General features: G+C 53.4%; 1 protein-coding gene across 1 annotated transcript in view; it reads right to left on the reverse strand.

The window, feature by feature from the left end:
• The window catches only part of CDH4 (cadherin 4), a gene marked incomplete at its 5' end in the record, with an annotated part of 560,697 nt that overhangs the window by 154,423 nt on the left and 389,843 nt on the right, over positions 1–16,431 (reverse strand). Inside the window, one exon of the mRNA XM_082644614.1 lies at positions 5,371–5,597. Coding sequence (XP_082500740.1) covers positions 5,371–5,597 — 227 coding nt within the window. The remainder of the gene's footprint in view (positions 1–5,370; positions 5,598–16,431) is intronic.

The following is a 16,431-nucleotide window of genomic DNA, read 5'->3' on the forward strand; positions in this document are numbered from 1 at the left end:
ATGACCATTTTTTTTTTAGATTCCATATATGTGTTAGCATACGGTATTTGTTTTTTATCCTTATACTTTTTAGATGTATCTTTTGTAAGCTGGATATAGTTGGATTTTTAAAAATATAACCTGTTAATTTTTCTTTTAATTATGAGTGAATTTATTTTCAATTATTATAATTAATAATATATTTGTAAATCTACCATCTTACTCAAAGACAAATATCTCATCTATCATTTCACTTTTCTTTCCTTGCATTTTTTTGGATTGATAAGCTTTATTATTCTATTTTCCAGCTATTATGTTAGAACTTAATCCTATGACTGTTTTTTATTGTTTAAGAAGCATGTTTATTTGAAAATTCACATTAATTACTGGGGAAAATGACAAATTATGTTATTTAAGGGTCTTTTAAAAAATACTGCCTAAATGTGAAGACTAAAAAAGGTGACAATAAACAAGAAATACATCTAGAATGGAGGGAGAATTTAGCTGTCCCCTGCCCAGTGCTGTGTTACTAATACTAAATTATCCAGCTATAGAGCTTCCCTGGTGGCGCAGTGGTTGAGAGTCTGCCTGCTGATGCAGGGGACATGGGTTCGTGCCCCGGTCTGGGAAGATCCCACATGCCGCGGAGCGGCTAGGCCCGTGAGCCATGGCCGCTGAGCCTGCGCGTCCGGAGCCTGTGCTTCGCAACGGGAGAGGCCACAACAGTGAGAGGCCCGCGTACTGCAAAAAAAAAAAAAATCGCATATTTAAATTATCCAGCTATAGCATGAGATGTTCATATATGGTAGTGTTAGAATTATAGGAAAATTCCAAGAGAAATAAATATCTGTTTTTATAATAGATACATTTTTATCAATTTAGTGCTAGTTTAGACACTATGTAGACATTAGGTAACTCCTGAAGTTAAGATTTACTTTTGGACCTAGACTATGATCATTCGTGGTCAGTGTTTCATGTGCACCTTAAAGTAACGTATCCATCACTATGGCTCTTAATAATGTGTCTCATCCAAGTATAATATTAGTTTGATATTTCCATCGTCTTCCAGGACAACACAAGCATCCTAGATCCCTTTGACTCCATTTATCCCTTCTCAAAATCTATGCCATTCTTGTCATGAATTTGAGTCATCTTCTTTACATCCCACAAAACATTACCCTGTAATTATATACTGGTACTTTCCCATCTACTTAATCTTCTCATTCTTGGTTTTCTACTTCAAATCATCTTATTTTTGCCTGAAGAACACAACTTGTGACAGATTCTCTCAGTTTTTATTTGTTTAAAAATGTCTTTATTCACCTTTACTCCGTGAAGGACGTTTTACTGAATAATAGAATTCTATTTTCTTTAGCACTTTAAAAATTTCATTCCATTGTCTTCTAACCTCCATAGTTCCTGTTGAGAAGTCAGTTTTACAACTAATAATTCCTCTTTCAAAGAAACTCTGTCTTTTCTATTTGCTTCCAAGATTTTCTCCTTGACTTTTGCTTTCAACTATTTTACCTTAAAATGCCTATTGTGGACTGTGTCCTCCCAAAATTCTTTTGTTGAAACACTATCTCCCAATGGGATGATATTAGGAGGTGAGGCCTTTGGGGGGGTGATTAGGATCAGGGGAGGTCATCAGGATGGAGTCTCCATAACAGGATTAGTGTCCTTACAGGAGCTGTGAGTGAGCCGGCCTCCTATCTTTGCTCTCTGCCATGTGAGGATATAAGTCTGAAGGCAGCAATCTGGAAGAGGGCCCTCATGGGAACTTGACCCTGTGCCACTCTGATTCAGACCTCCAGCCTCCAGAAGAGTGAGAAATGAATTTCTATTGTTTGTAAGCCCCCCAGTTCATGGTGTTTTGTTATAGCCTATTGAATGGACCAAGAAAGTGCCTAAGTGCAGTTGTCTTTATATTTATCCTGTTTAGAGTTCATAGGGCTTTTTGAATCTATGCCTGGATGTCTGTTGCCAGTTTTGGAATATTTTCTGCTAATATTTTTTCATATATTACTTTTGCTCCATTTTATCTCTCCCCCTCATATTCCAAACATACTCATGTTAGAACTTCTTACCATTTCCCCAATATCTCTTACTCTTTCCTTTGTGTTTTCTCTCTGGATATCTCTTTACACTTTGGCCTGAATATTTCTTCTGAAGTTTTTGGCTTCGTTAATCTTCTCTTCAACTGTGTCTAATCTGTAGATATATCTGTCCATTGAGCTCTTAATTTTGTTTGTTATATTTTTCAGTCCTAAACTGCCCAATTAGTTCTTTTTTAATCTTCCAATCCTCTGTCAAAATCTTGCGTTTAATGTGCTTAAGGACAGTGAGCACGATTATGATACAATCTATGTCTGATAACTCTACTACCTGGAGCCCTGTGGGTCTTTAATTACCATCTGCTCCCCCTCTTGATTTTTATTTATCTTGCTTTGTCCCTCTAGTCATTTTCAGTTGAGTGCTAGACATTGTATATAAAAGGAGATATAATTTGAGGTCTGGTATGATACTTTCCACTGGAGAAGATTTACATTTGCTTCTGGCAGGTGACTAAGGACAACAGCAATCTGGCACCACCTTAACCCATTTACAGAGTGACATTATTCAAAGGTTGGCGCTGGACTCTGTAAGGGCACATCAACTGAGTGACCCAGTGTCCCACACACAGACCCTCCTCCCTGTCCCCCCGGCACCACCCTGGTGAGGGCCCAGTGGCCATGATGAGCACATGGCTCAGAGGGCTGGGACCATGACAATGACAGCAATAAGAGCAACTATTTTTTGCCTCTTTGGGGACAGGGCTCTCATAGAGCCTGCACCCTGCCTGACCTCACATAAGCTCACATAATCCTCTTGACAACCCTTGGATAGGATGTAGGTAACATTGCTGTCCCATTTTCGAGAGCAGTAAACCTCAGAGTGGTTGTATGCTTGTCCTAGAACATCAGCCAGTAAGCTGGAGAAGCCTTGATTCAAACTGACAATCCAGGGCAGCCAGGCTCCATTACGATGCCGGGCTCAGCTGCCCCTAGAAAGTCGTTGTTTCACTCCTTTCCAGAACATCAGTTCTCCCATGCAGCAAAGCGGTTGCAGTCACCTGATTCTGCTTCCCCACCTGTAAAGCGGGGACAGTGACAGCGCCCACTTCTGGGGATGTTGTGAGGGTCAATGTGGACACACTCAGGGCAGGGTCTAGGTGGGTCCTAGAAGGTCAGGGCAGGGCTCTTTGGATTTGAAGAAGGAGGAAGCAGGAAGCCATCAGCAACGAAGGAGACATGAAATAAACAGGGAAGGACTGGGTTAGGTGGGCTGCAGAGACTCTGCCCACTACTTACGGGGTCCTGTTTCATGTGCTCAGGGTGTAACCCCACAAAGTCACCTCCAAGGATGCTCTGAGCCTGGGATATGGAATCTGCAGATCGGGTGCTTCTCGGGCCTGCCTGCTGTGGGGTTGGAGGTTCACGTGTCCTGGGGACTAACTGCAGTCACCCTTTTGGAGGATTAGGGGATTAACTGCATCAGAAATTGCTTCATTAACATGCCTGACAAAAGGTGTCATTATTTTTATTTTCTTTTTACTTTTTTAAAGATTTTTTTTTTGATGTGGACCATCCTCAAAGTCTTTACTGAATTTGTTACAGTATTGCTTCTGTATTATGTCTTGGTCTCTTGGCCGCGAGGCATGTGGGATCCTAGCTCCCCAACCAGGGATCAAACCCACACCCCCTGCATTGAAAGGCAAAGTCTCAACCACTGGACCGCCAGGGAAGTCCCTATATTTTTAATTAATGCCTTTTATCTGAGGCCATCCACAGGCGTTAGGGAGCCCTACTCCTTGCCCACAAGGCGCAGTTTTTGATTCACAGTCAGGGATGTAAGCCTTCCCACTGCTGCCCCTGGCCTGGCCGCCGACAGGCAGGGGCCCCTGCGTGGGCCACGCTGCCCTCTCACCAGGGTGTGGCTTGTCACGGTCATTCGGGAAGGAATGGAAAACCACATCCATCTGTCTCAGGTTTTTCAACATCCTCAAGGTGACGCTCACGATCTGGGGGGCGCCCGTTAGAAGCGTGTTTCAACACCTGGTTCAGCACACCCACGAGGGCACTCAGGACGTCCTTCCTGACGGGGTCAGCTCACCACCAAGATAAGGCTATCCACCGAGTCACCACTTTCCCTTTTCTCACCAAAACCACCTCTATGTTGTTTAACAAGACACATGAAACACAGCCCCTGTTTTCCAAAGTGGGTTCCTTGGAACACCTGCCTTGTAAGATGTCCCCTTAAGAAGGTTCCTTGGTCAAATAGGTTTGGGGAAACTTGCAGACTGTCTCCCACTGAGGTTCACCGAACCCTTTAGTCCTGTGAGGTTCTGGGCAAATCTGCAGAAAGGGATCTGGTCAACTTGGTCTGACCCTCTACTTCCCTCAAACCCTTTTCCGAGAGAATACCCACAAATGCTGTCCCCGACGGCCTGTCCTGCTTTAACCGGTGTGTTTCTTTTGCTGGTGAACCGCACACACATCATAACACTAATGACCCCGAGGCCTCCTGTTGACTGTAAGGGCGTCTCCCTCCCCACGGGTCCACCCTTCATGTAGGTGGACGTGTGTAGCTGGACCTGTCATGCGGGTCAGCTGGGCAGCAACTTCTCTGCTGACAGGGGAGCCCTCACACCGGAGGCCAATGCAGATGTCGAAACACGGGACGGGCAGAGGTAAGCAGACCTGGTCCCCCTCAGACACGGGAAACCTAATGTGGGGATTTCTGGGGGCTGAGGGGTCTGGTCCTGGATTCCTGGGGCCTATGGGGCTGACAGGCCTTTCAGGACCAGGGGAAGTGAATTCACCCCTCCTGTCCAGTCAACAGGGCCACGCAGCTGAGTCAGAGGTGAAGCTGGAGGGAGGGCTGCGGAGGCCGGTGACAGTGGCTGGTGTGTGTCTATGTGAAGGGTGCCATCCCTCCCCCTCCCCCTCCTTCCCCCCTCCCCATTTCCCTCTCTCTGAATCAGTCTCACGCCAGCTACTCTGGCCACCTCGCAAGGCCAGCCATGTGGCCTCTGTCTTACTTCTTGTCCCTCCAGGCCGTGGGAGCCTCCGGGGCTGGTGGGCTACAAGCCTCAGGCAGGAGAGGTGCCCGGTGAGAAGCGGAGCTGTGGGGCCCTTGTCCGAAAAAGGGTGCTGACAGCTGTGCACTAAACTCAGTGGGGGTGGAGCCTGTGGGCAGCCCTGTCTGGGAAGGTGGGAGGTCAGGGGTCCCCCTCCCGGCACACGCTGCCCACTCAAGTGTCAGCCTCTGCAGAGGTTCTGCTTGGTGACCTGAAGGAGGGAGGACCCCTACCCAGCCCCCCCACCCCCCCCGCATGTAGTCACATCTTACCTTGTGTCCGGAGCGCTCGGGTGAGGTCTGGGCCACCAGCAGCCGTACCGCGGCGTCCCAGCGCTTGGCCGTCTGGCGGTCCCACGCGGTCACGGTGAAGGCCACCTGCTCGGAGGGGATCTGCAGCTCCCGGGTGGCGAAGACCGTCCCGTCAGCCCCGACTTTGAAGTCCATGCTGTCGGTCTCATAGTGTGTCCCCTTGGTCCCCAGGCAGCTGCTGAACTTGACTGCAAGAGGAAGGGGAGAAGGTCAGGACTCTGGGGACCAGCCTGGCGGGCAGGCGCCCACTCACAGCTTATTTCCAGCAGCGGGTCCTTGGTCTCTAATGAGCTTCGAGAAAGTGGTGATTTAATTGACTTTTCGACCTTCAGGTACTGGGTTTTATCTCTACCCCACAGGGAATTAGCTGAGGCCTTAGAAAAAGGAACATCGACCCAAAGCAATGAATGCATGTTCATTCTCTCTGAAACACAGCTTTCTCATTTCTGCAAACGCGTCTCCCCGTCACTATCAACTTTGGGTTCAACCTGAGTCTGAGCCATGCGGGGGGAGGAGTTTCTTTACCCTCAACCAATTCCCTGGTGACCTGGGGGCAGCCGAGAGCTTTCTCGGTGACTTGGAAGCAGGCGTGGAAGGCGGATCGTCTACTGACATTGCAGGGCAGGCACGTTGCTGTGTTTCCCAAACAGTAATTAGGCACTAAACTGTCAGCCCCTCCCAATGACTCCATCACCTGGACCGTTTGCAAACCCCCTGCAGGAAAAGACATCTCGGAAGCCGCGCGTTCACCGGGATCACATTAGTGCCTTTTCCATACGTGTGCTTTTGCAGCTGTCACCTAACATGGTGGTAAATTATGAGGCACCAACAGCCAGTGTCACATTCTGCTGATAAAAACGACGGATAAAGTTACCTAGTGTTTATAAAAGTGTGGGTATCTCAGCAATTATGGTGGGAGGATTGGTTTTTTAAGCAATTTCACTGTCATGAAATTACAGCTTACATGATTTAATTACTATTTATTCTAGAAACTAAAAAGGGCCCCTCACTGTTAGGTTTGATAAGTGTGTGCCCCTGCGTTCACCTTTTATTATTGGCTGCCTTGAAATAATAACAGAACGTTCCCTCGTTTCAGCTCCTTCACTTCTCCCCAGTCCCCAGCAATCCCCACGTGTGGGTTTAATATAAAACTGTTTTTAAATGTGAGGAAACCAGACATTTCCGTGTGTGTACAGACTCCAGAGCTCACAGACAGGGGTCCTCGGGTGGACGAGGGCAACCAAGGTGAGGAGTGGGCTGTGGCTCCAGGGCAATGTCCCCCCCAGTGAGGGAATAATCACATTCTTTTTCAAGTGACAGGAAAATTCCAAACTGCCTTTGTAGTCCTGTCCTCCCTGTCGGTAAACAAATTAAAATCAGCAAAAAACTGAGCGGATCAATCATTTCTGATGCCCAATTGTCACTGACAAAGATAAAAATGACAGTTCTATGATTGCCGGAGATTAGCACAAAGTACATGAATAAGCCCTTTGTTCTCTGAAAGAAAATTTCTAATAACATGAATGGGATCGGACAGTAGTGGGAGGGTTTGAGTTTCTTCAGGATTAAGTGATGGTGTAGTTGTATGTTTTTAAAAAATAGGCGCAGAGCTTTGGTGGCATTTGAGGGAAGTGTGGACACTGCTGTCAGAGAAAAAAATCACCCTCATAGGAACTGCCCCAACAGGAAGGTCGGAGTACCGTCCACAGGAGCCTGGGACCTTGCAGGGGACAGACGTCTTCAGTGGACGGGAGCCCTCAGGACATTAAAGGTGGCACCACCAGACGTGACCTATGATGATAAAGTTGGGCCTCTCCTTGCAGGTGCTCTTAACATCTTTCTAGCCTGGGTCTGACTCAGGCCCTCCATGCGAGGAGGCCTGGGGGCTTTGGGACAACATGGAACCCAGCCTCCAGTTTCAGTGTAACTGAGGCTTGGCTGATCGGCTCAACCCAACAGGTTGGTTTCACCATCATGTCTGAGACTCCGAGCCCTCGTCGGTGAGGAAGCAGGAGCTGGAAGGTGCCTGCGGGGAGATGGTGGCCATTCTGAGTGCCCGCGGTGCTGGGGTGCCAGCTTTCCAGAAGGAAGGGAATTCAGAACAGTGCCTTCCTGTGCGCGCCTGGGCTGTGTCTCTCTTTCAAAGGGAAAGATCAGAAAGGTTTGTTCTTCTCAGACACCAGGGGCGTTCATGGCACTTTAGCTCTGAATAAGTGAACTCCCGTTTGAAACCCTGAGGAACGTGGGTTTAAATTTCTCAACATGCAAACACTGCTCAGAAGGTTACAAACACGACGTCTTGCCATAAAAATGGGAAGTGACGCAAGAGGGAGGAGGTATGGGGATATATGTGTACATAGAGCTGATTCACTTTGTTGTACAACAGAAACTAACACACCATTGAAAAGCAATAATACTCCAATAAAGATGTTAAAAAACAAAAAAAAGGGAAGCGAGCACGTGAGGGGCAGACTCTCCAGAGACACATCTGAGGTCTTCGGGCAGGAACGGTTCCTGTCACCCAGGAGCCCATTTGCCTTTTTCTGGTGGATTGCCCCAAGGCAGTCTCCCTCTCGCTTTGGCCACCAGGAGGCTCAGAGGCAACGCGGTAGCTGACACCTAGCAGTGCTGAGGCATTTACCAACCGTAGCACTTTCTGCCCAATTTTCTATCTTTGTTTCCTCTTCAACCCACTTTCCTCGTCTTGCTTCCTCTTTATTTCTGGAGTCTGCCTCTATCTCTGCAGGTTAAACGTCCTCCTCTGTTAGGGGCAAGGGTGCTGCCAGGCCGTCGCATGCTCACGAGCTCCTGTGCGGGCCAGGCCGGGTGCTGTGGTCCCAGCCCGAGGGTCCGAAAAGGTCTTCCACACTTCTTGGGGAGAAAATGCCTGCTTGGATGTGCAGGCCCCAGGCCCACAACCTCCTTCAGGCTCCACCAGAGGAGAGATCTGCTTGGAGGGAGAGAGCACCTCCTTCCCTCTGAGGCCGGGAAGTGGGGCCTGCTGGGCGCTCGTCACCCACCGCCCAGCCCCGCCGTGCGTCTCTGCGGCTTGCTAAGTACTTCCACTAGTTTTAAACAAACGTGACAAGAGACGGGAGGACTCCCGAGAGAAATCAGGTCCAGTTGTTTAAACACACACGGTCACAGCCCCCGCTGCCCCTCGGAGGGGTGGAGGCCGTGGCCCCTGGGCAGCCAGCGACAGGGAGAGGCCGGCTGGGCCTTGGGGGCAGGACTCGGCACACCTGCCCGAGGGCGGGGTCCCGGGAGGGTGGGGAGGTGTATGCACTGATGCCTGCCTCGGAGGAGGGCAAGCGTGAGCTGCGGTCGCAGGTGTGCGCTGCAGCCACGCCCACACCGGCAGGCCCCTTCGGGATGGGGCTGGGGCGCCAGGCGTGTGACCCGACCAGCAGTGGCCTCTTTGAGCCCAGGCCTCTGGGAGCAGCAGCAAAGGATGAACAGGGCCAGCGCAGGGTAGAGGCTGGATGAACACAACTTGTCTTGCACTCCGGCCGGTACCCATGTTACCCACCTGGAGGGACAGGGAGCAAAGCACTGGGCCAAGGTCACACAAGGTTGTTCATCCCACAAACATTTATGGGCCCCCTGGTGCCTGGCTCTGGGGATCTACCTGGGAACACAGAGCAGAGGCTCCGGGTGGGAGGTGACTGGGAAATGGCAGCGCAGATGGTGGAATCGCACAGGCTTGTACGGGGTCACCAAGAGGGTCCGGGCCAGGCTGGGGGCCCCAGGGCCGGGGAGGGGAGCCCTGCGGGATGTGTGGGGTCAGCCAGCACTTGGCATTCTGACCCTCTTGCACACCTGGGGGCTGGCTCCTCCTCCCCAGCCCAGGCCTGGCCCCCAACGCCCACCTCTCCCTTCGGACAGGACGGATTCCATTTCCAAGCCCTGTTCATTCTGAGAAGCCGTGCAGAGAAGAACGGATACCCGCCCGCATCTGCCCTGCTCCTGAAATGTGACTCGACGCTGAAAAGGCCCAGCGTTTAGAGCAGCAACAGCACCATCAATGGCTATTCGAGAAGCACACGTGAGAGACCAGCGCCCAGGAAAGCGGCCAGCAGGACACGGGGGGAAGGCCTGAGCACCAGGAAATTCAACTATGTGCAGGATTCCGCCTTCCGGGGGCCTCCCCTCCCTCACCCCTCACCGGGAAACCGGGAAAGCAGCACTGAGGCTGACCGGCAGCCTGGGCTGGCTGTCCTCGGGCTGGACGCTGCCCATCCAGACGAAGCGCAGGGGCGCGCCTGGCTGGCCATCTGTCACCGAGATGCATTTTCCTTCGCGCGGCGTAAATGTTAGTCTCTGTCTGTCATCCTGGTGTCCCTGCCGACACGCCCCCTCAGGGCCCCCTGAGTTATTGCTGGAACCCCCGTGGCCTCCCCTGCCCCAGGGCTGTCCCCGGATTCTGCCCCTGGTGGAACCCCTTGCCCTGTGGTGAAGGCAGCTGCACACGCAGAGCTCCCGGGGCACCAACATCCATCCATTCATGTTGATTTATGGACACAACAGTCAGCAAAAAGCACAGTGACCGCCAGAGGGAGCTCAGAGTGGGGGTGGGTTGTCACACTGCGGATGTGGCTCCCAGGGGCTGCCGGGGGGCAGGGGGCTCTGCGTGAAGGAAGGAGGCCGGCTCTGACCCAGACGTGCGGCGGGAGGGCTTCCCGAGGATGGGGTCCTGGTGCTTCCGCTGAGCACCGAGGGATGCAAGAGGAGAGCTTGGGCAGGGGAGAGCCTTCCAGGCCACACGGCAGCACGTGCAAAGGTCCTGAGCAGAGGGAGTGGGGGGTGTCAAGGACTCAGAGCCAGTGTGATGGGAGCCAGGCTATTGGGGCAAACAAGAGTCAAAACAAGCGCACAGGAAGGTCCTCAGCCAGTGGGATGACCTGCAGACTCCACAAGATGGGCAGGGTTAGGGAACTCCCCGCCACGAGGGAAGGGCCTCCGTGTCACTCCAGGGGCTTCTAGGAAGGTCCAGCAGCCTGTGGGGCTGAGGAGGTGTCCTGAGCGGATGTGATGGCCTCCCTTCGGGGCCAATGTTAAGAGAGGGTCATAGCCTTTTCCAGCCATAAAAACACCCAGTGAACTGAGTTAGGGGTCCACCGCTGTGACCTCAGAAGTACGTCCTCCAAATTTAGCTACAGTGGATCACAGGACTCCTGCACACACTTCAGATACGTCTGCTTGGGAGAGAGAAATTCAAGAGCCAGGAAAAGAAGGAGAAAAGGAAGAAAAAGAGAGCAAGGAATCCAGGGAGGGTTCCCCAACTAGGTGATTCATCCACCCACCCAGCAACCAGGGAGACGCATCACCAGGGAGACGGTGCCGGGAGACCCTGCGGAGGAGGGGGAGAGGAGACAAGTCCAGCAGTGCCGGCAAAACCTCAGGACACTGCAGCGCCCCCAGCTGGTCCTGGGCCTCCCGAGGGAGCCTCCCGTGGGTCATCCGCTGGGCGCGGCTGCGTCCTTGTGGGTTTCTCCCTTTATCCCCCAAGGGTGCTGTCTGATGACTGTGGGGCCTCCTGGTGGCCGTCACCACGGCCCTTGCCCATCTGGGAGGGCTGGTGCTGTGGCCAGCGTAGACAGATGCAGCTGGGTGGTGGCCGGGGGCTGGCGAGTGACTGCTCATGGGCACGGGGTCTCCTTTGGGGTGATGAGAAGTTTTGGAACCAGAGGGAACTGACGGCTGCTCAGCACGTGAATGTACTAAGCGCCGCTGCATTGCTGTTCACTTGAAGTGGTGAAACTTATGTACGTGAATTTTACCCTGAAGCAGTTGCCAGGGCCTCCCTGAGTCCCTGCCTCCTGGCTGCTGGAAGGACAGGGAGAAGGGCGGCCTCAGCTTCCTGCCCCTCAGGACCCCCAGCCCCACAGGCCCCACGTGCCCAGAGCTTCACAAAACCTCCCTGGAAAGAGCCGTGATCCACAACCCCAGCTGCCCTCCCCACGGCCTTTCGCCTCCCGGCCCAAGTGCAGGTCAAAGAGACGGGGAAATGCTGACGTCAGAGGAGAGGAGGGGAAAGCGCTCTGGGGCCCGGCGGGGAGATGACGGCTCCACGAAGCGGGGCCCTGAGCTGCCATCCTGGAAGCTGCCTGCGTGCCTTCACGTGCCGCGTGTCTGTGTGCTGGATACCGCACCACGTGGGGACCCGAGAGAGCTTCACAGGGTCTCCAGCGCCTCCTAGGAGTGTCACAAACCTCTAGGGTGTCAGGACTGGAAGGTGCCCCAGAGATCATTTCCTCCAGCCCCTCATTTTATCGACGAGCAAACTGAACTTGCTGAGAGAAGATGACACTGTAGAATGTGCCCCAGCGATACGCAGGCCCAGAGTCGTTACAGGCAGTGGCGCTCTCCATCAGGGCCCTGGGCACTTTTAATATCTAGTTAATTGATGCCCAAAATGCAAAGCATGCGGCAAGCCTGTTTTTCTTAGAATTTTGTGCATTCCTAACTTTGCAGCTGGTGTGCACACCTCATAGGTGAAAACTCTGCATTCCGCGTGCTAGAATCTGCGGCACGGGGTCCTGGCTCCGACCAGTTCTGAAATCTGAAGATCACGCCGATTCGCTACTCTGCCTGTGTAGCACCATAATTAGGCCCTCGGCCAAACAGCAGAGACCCGCTTCTTTCCTTTTTCCAGGACGGTGCAAAGCCCTTTCTTAGAAAATTTTTCTCTCCCCCGCGTCCATCTCGCTGGCTGGCAGCAGACAGGTGCAGCCATGCTTATCCACAGCGTCTGCCGAGAACGCGCGGCACCCATGAAAGGAAGCCCGGCAGCCCCCCCACCAAGAGGGTTTACATTTAACCCTCTACCCTCATCATTTTTAATTGCTCGCTCTGTGAGAAGAACGAGGTGACGGCATGCTGTGAACAGGCGTGAGTGACACCCGGGTCTGCTTCCGCACTGGCGGCAGCCTGCTGACATTTACGGGGGGAGGGGGCTGTGCCTCCCCGAGTCTGGCATACTGGAGACGTGCACCGTGGTGCTGAAAGTCCCCCCTTTTGCTTTTTAAATTATTTTTCTTGTTAGTTACGCTGAAAAAGATCAAATGAGCCAGAGGTGAGCTTGTAGCTGGCACTGTGCTGAGGAGTAAATACGTTCACCCGGCGGAGGCAGCCTCCCTCCCTCCCTCCTTCCGTCCATCATCCCCCACTCAGTGCGTCTCCGCGCTCCGGGCACCGGCCAGGTGCTGGGCAGCCAGGGGAGACCAGGGCAGCCCCAGGGGCAGCACATGCTTCAGGTAAAGGTCAGGGTTGGAGAGGAGGCCTTGAGCACGGCCCCGGTGGGGCTTGCTCTGTGCACAGTGCCCCCAGGGATGCCTCTTCCCCCACTGATTCTCCAGAACAGGACTTGTCCCTGGGGGGGACCTAGGCTTCAGGGAGGTGGGCACCAAGCACGCGATGCACCCCCCTCCCTGCCTGACTGAAGCTAAAGCCACGGGGAGAACGGTCAAGTGGCCATCGAGAGCCCCACTCGGAGCTCAGCCTTTCGCTGCACTGTGTCCTCAAATTTACCCTCACAGCCCACCCCCAGGGAGGGGACCACCGTTATCCTCCTCTGCTCTACTGATGGGCAACCAGGCGGAGAGGGGGCGTCCCTGGCCTCCGGTCTCCCAACCAGAAAGTGATGGAGGCAGAGCTTGAACGCAGTGGCCCCAAAGACCACGCCCTCCAGGTGCAGCTGAGAGGACGTGTGGGCTGCTCTCACCCCACCCGCCTCCCCAGGCTCACTTGCACCCTGACTCTCCCAGAGCTCATCCCCTCCCTGTGGGCCAAATGCTCCAAGCGCTCAGCCTCAGTGCACTCAGTTTCCCATGCCTGAAATGCTTTGCAACGACCTTTACCATGTGGGCCACCTCCTCCGAGGAGCCTTCCTGGATTTATCCCAGCTGCTGAGTCCTCTCTCCCCAGAGCCTCACTCACTCCAGTGCTGTCCACTCCAGGGGCGGGGTGGACACTGTTGAGAACTGCTAGTACACAGTGATCGTAAGAGGCAGACAGAGGTTCAGTGGGTTTTACTAATGTGGGACAGGCACGGGGGTCATGCTTGAGTGGACCCCCTGAGGAGGGGCTGTCACAGGCCCTACATTGCTGCTCCCCCCGCAGCCTTGGGATGGACGGGGCATCACTGGAGCCCCAGGTAACTGGCATCCTTGGCTGTCCTTCCAGACTCTTTCCTGAAGTGTGTATTTTAAACATAAAATGTTGTTACGTTTGCCTCTTTTCCACTCAATCCGAATCAGACATCTCCCTTGACCGCACGTGGGCATCAGCCCCACCCCTCCTGCCTGTGGAGTCAGGGAAGGCCAGTCATGGATGGAGACCCTGCATCTACTGAGCCCGGGAGTGGTCTGCCCACCAGGTGGACCCCCGGAGCAACTGGCCTGAGTGCGGTCACTGGCAGACGCCGTGGGTGCGCCTGGACCTCAGGAACGTGCCCCAGGGCCAGGATGGACGCCTGAGACTGGCTGGCTGTGTTTTCTTGTTTTCTTCTGCCATCATTTTGCTCAGCACAGATTCCCGAGGCGGACATTTGTTGACACAAGTTGGAAAAGCGCCATTTCCAGCAAAGTGTGAGGGTACCTGCCGACCCTCTCCACAAGCAGGATGTCTGTGCGAAGCCCCACATGGCGCGAGTCTGGGCGGGGGGGACAGGCACCCCTGGGGGCCGACGCGGATCATGGGGGCAGGGGAGGGGGGCGCTCCCAGAAGAGGACCCCCGAGCTGGTGCTCAGGGTCGGCTTGCTCTGCTGTGGCACGTCTCCTAGCACCACGGGCAAGAGGTTGCCTGCCACCCTCCAGTCCCGTCACCCGCGAGGATGGTGCTGGGGGTGTCCTGCCTCTTGGAGGACGTGTCCATGAATCTCAGCTGGGCCGTTAAACTTAAAATTGATGTGCGTTCAAACCATGATGCGATCCTTCCTTCCTAAAGAGGCCCTGCCTTTGGCCGAGAACAGGCGGAGTCACCTGCCCCTTCACCCGAGTCCCTTCACATTCTGCTTAGAAGGCTCCAGCAAGACCAGGGCCAGGTCTGCATCTGCTGGAAACCTCAGACCCGAGGAATCTTCCCCCCCCACTTTCCTCTGTGCCTCTTCGCCAAACTCCCGTTGCGGCGATGGGGGTGCAAAGCAGAGCCAATTCCTTCTCAATCAGTTCCGTGCGTTTTTCACGTCTTCTCATTCATCCCCTGGTTTCACGTGCACACACAGAACGTGTTGTCCGCGTTGGCCTCCAGCCGCGTGGAAGAGCCTCTAACTTCGTGGGAGAAAGTGGGCCCTTAGGGAGCCCTGCTGCAGTGGGGTGCAGACTCCGAGGTGTCCTGGGTGGTACAAGTGTCTCCACAGGGGGCCACCGGAGCTGCCCACGGGTCTCCCTGCGCATGGTCTGTCGCTCAGCCGTCCAGGCCTGTTCCATCCGGCCCTGCATGCTGCTCGCTCCCCTCCACTCTGTGTGCAGCACTGCTCTCCACTACCCAGCCCTGGCCCGCTTTCAGGGTCCCCTTTCCCCCAGGATGCTGGGGGCCGTCCTTTGTGCCCCCAAGGCCACCGCCCTGCTCACGTGGCTCCAACCACTCCTGCCAAGTAAGCTGGGCCACCAGGCACTGGGCCAGTCCTCCTCACCGCGAATTCCAGCACCTACCACCGGGGTCCTCTGGCACCCAGGATTTGCTTGAGAATCTGGATTAAATGCACAGATTCCATTTCTCTTAGCTTCAAAAATAGATATCCAAGGAGCTATCCAGCCACGGAAAGACACAGAGGAAACGTAAGTGCATTTTACTTAGTGAAAGACGCCCATCTAAAAAAGCTACGTGACATTCTGGAAGAGGCAAAACTATGGAGGCACTAAAAAAATCAGGGGTTGCCAGGGGTTGAGGGGAGGGAGGCATGAACAGGTAGAGCACAGAGGATCTTTAGGATGGCGGAAATACTCTGGGCGATACTGTAACAAATGGATAGGTATCATTACAAATTTGTCCAAACCCATGGGACATACACCACCAGGAGGGAACCCTAAGGTAGACTGTGGACCTTGGGTGATGATGACGTGTCAGTGCAGGTTCATCCACTGTAACAGTGTTCCACACTCACTGTAACAATGCAAGATGTTAATAACAGGGGAAGCTGTGCAGGGAGAGAGGGAGTGTATGGAACTCTGTACCTCCTGCTCAGTCTTTCCATAAATCTAAAACTGCTCTAAAATATAACGTCTATTAAAAAAATGGATATTCACCATCCATTAGACACATCATCTCCAGAGAAATACACTCTGTCTCAGAAATGTTAAAAGTCTCATTTTAAAGCAAAACATTGAAACCTGTCTCATGCCATCTCGTCTACGGCAGGGAGCGTGAAACCTGCCTCTCCCTCTGGGTTTCCTTGGTAATGAATGCAGCACTGTGCTCCAACAGCCCTGATTTCATATCCGTTTCTCTGTCCAGGAAACATCAGCCAAAGCGGCAACAACCATGCGTCCTGGTCTGAGCGACTTGTGTTTTCCAGCGTGACTCCCACCCCAAGTGTTGTCTTGACAAGTTCTTGGGGTCCTAATCTAATATTCATGCACCCTGTGAAGGCGGGGATGCTGATGGGAGAAGCAGAGCTTGTCGCCCCCCGCCCTGCCACGACTGCGCCACGAGGCTTCAGTCTCAGCACGGTTCTGAGCCCACATAAGGAGAGGGATTTCTCCAGGTTCTGGGACTAATTAACAGTCCTTTGTTGAGGAAAACAGAGATGCAGGAATCTCGGGAGACACAGGAATTGGGTGGAGGAGGAAGGCAGCCGTTCCAGGTCTGAGGAGGGTTATTTATGCAAAAGGTCTTCCCTGAGTGGCTGTCAGAACGGAGGTCTGAGCTCCTCATAAGTAAATCCCACGGACGCCCCATCACCACGGAGCTCGTGGCTCTTAAGTTGGTGGCACCTCTGATGAAACCCTCCCGCCTGCACTCACGGGGGAGCCAGCAGGGGTGACAGCGGCGAATCCAGCCACAGACCCGCCAAGATGCCC

Source organism: Mesoplodon mirus (genome assembly GCF_964341445.2).
Source record: "Mesoplodon mirus genome assembly, chromosome: 15".
Taxonomy (NCBI): Eukaryota; Metazoa; Chordata; class Mammalia; order Artiodactyla; family Ziphiidae; genus Mesoplodon; species Mesoplodon mirus.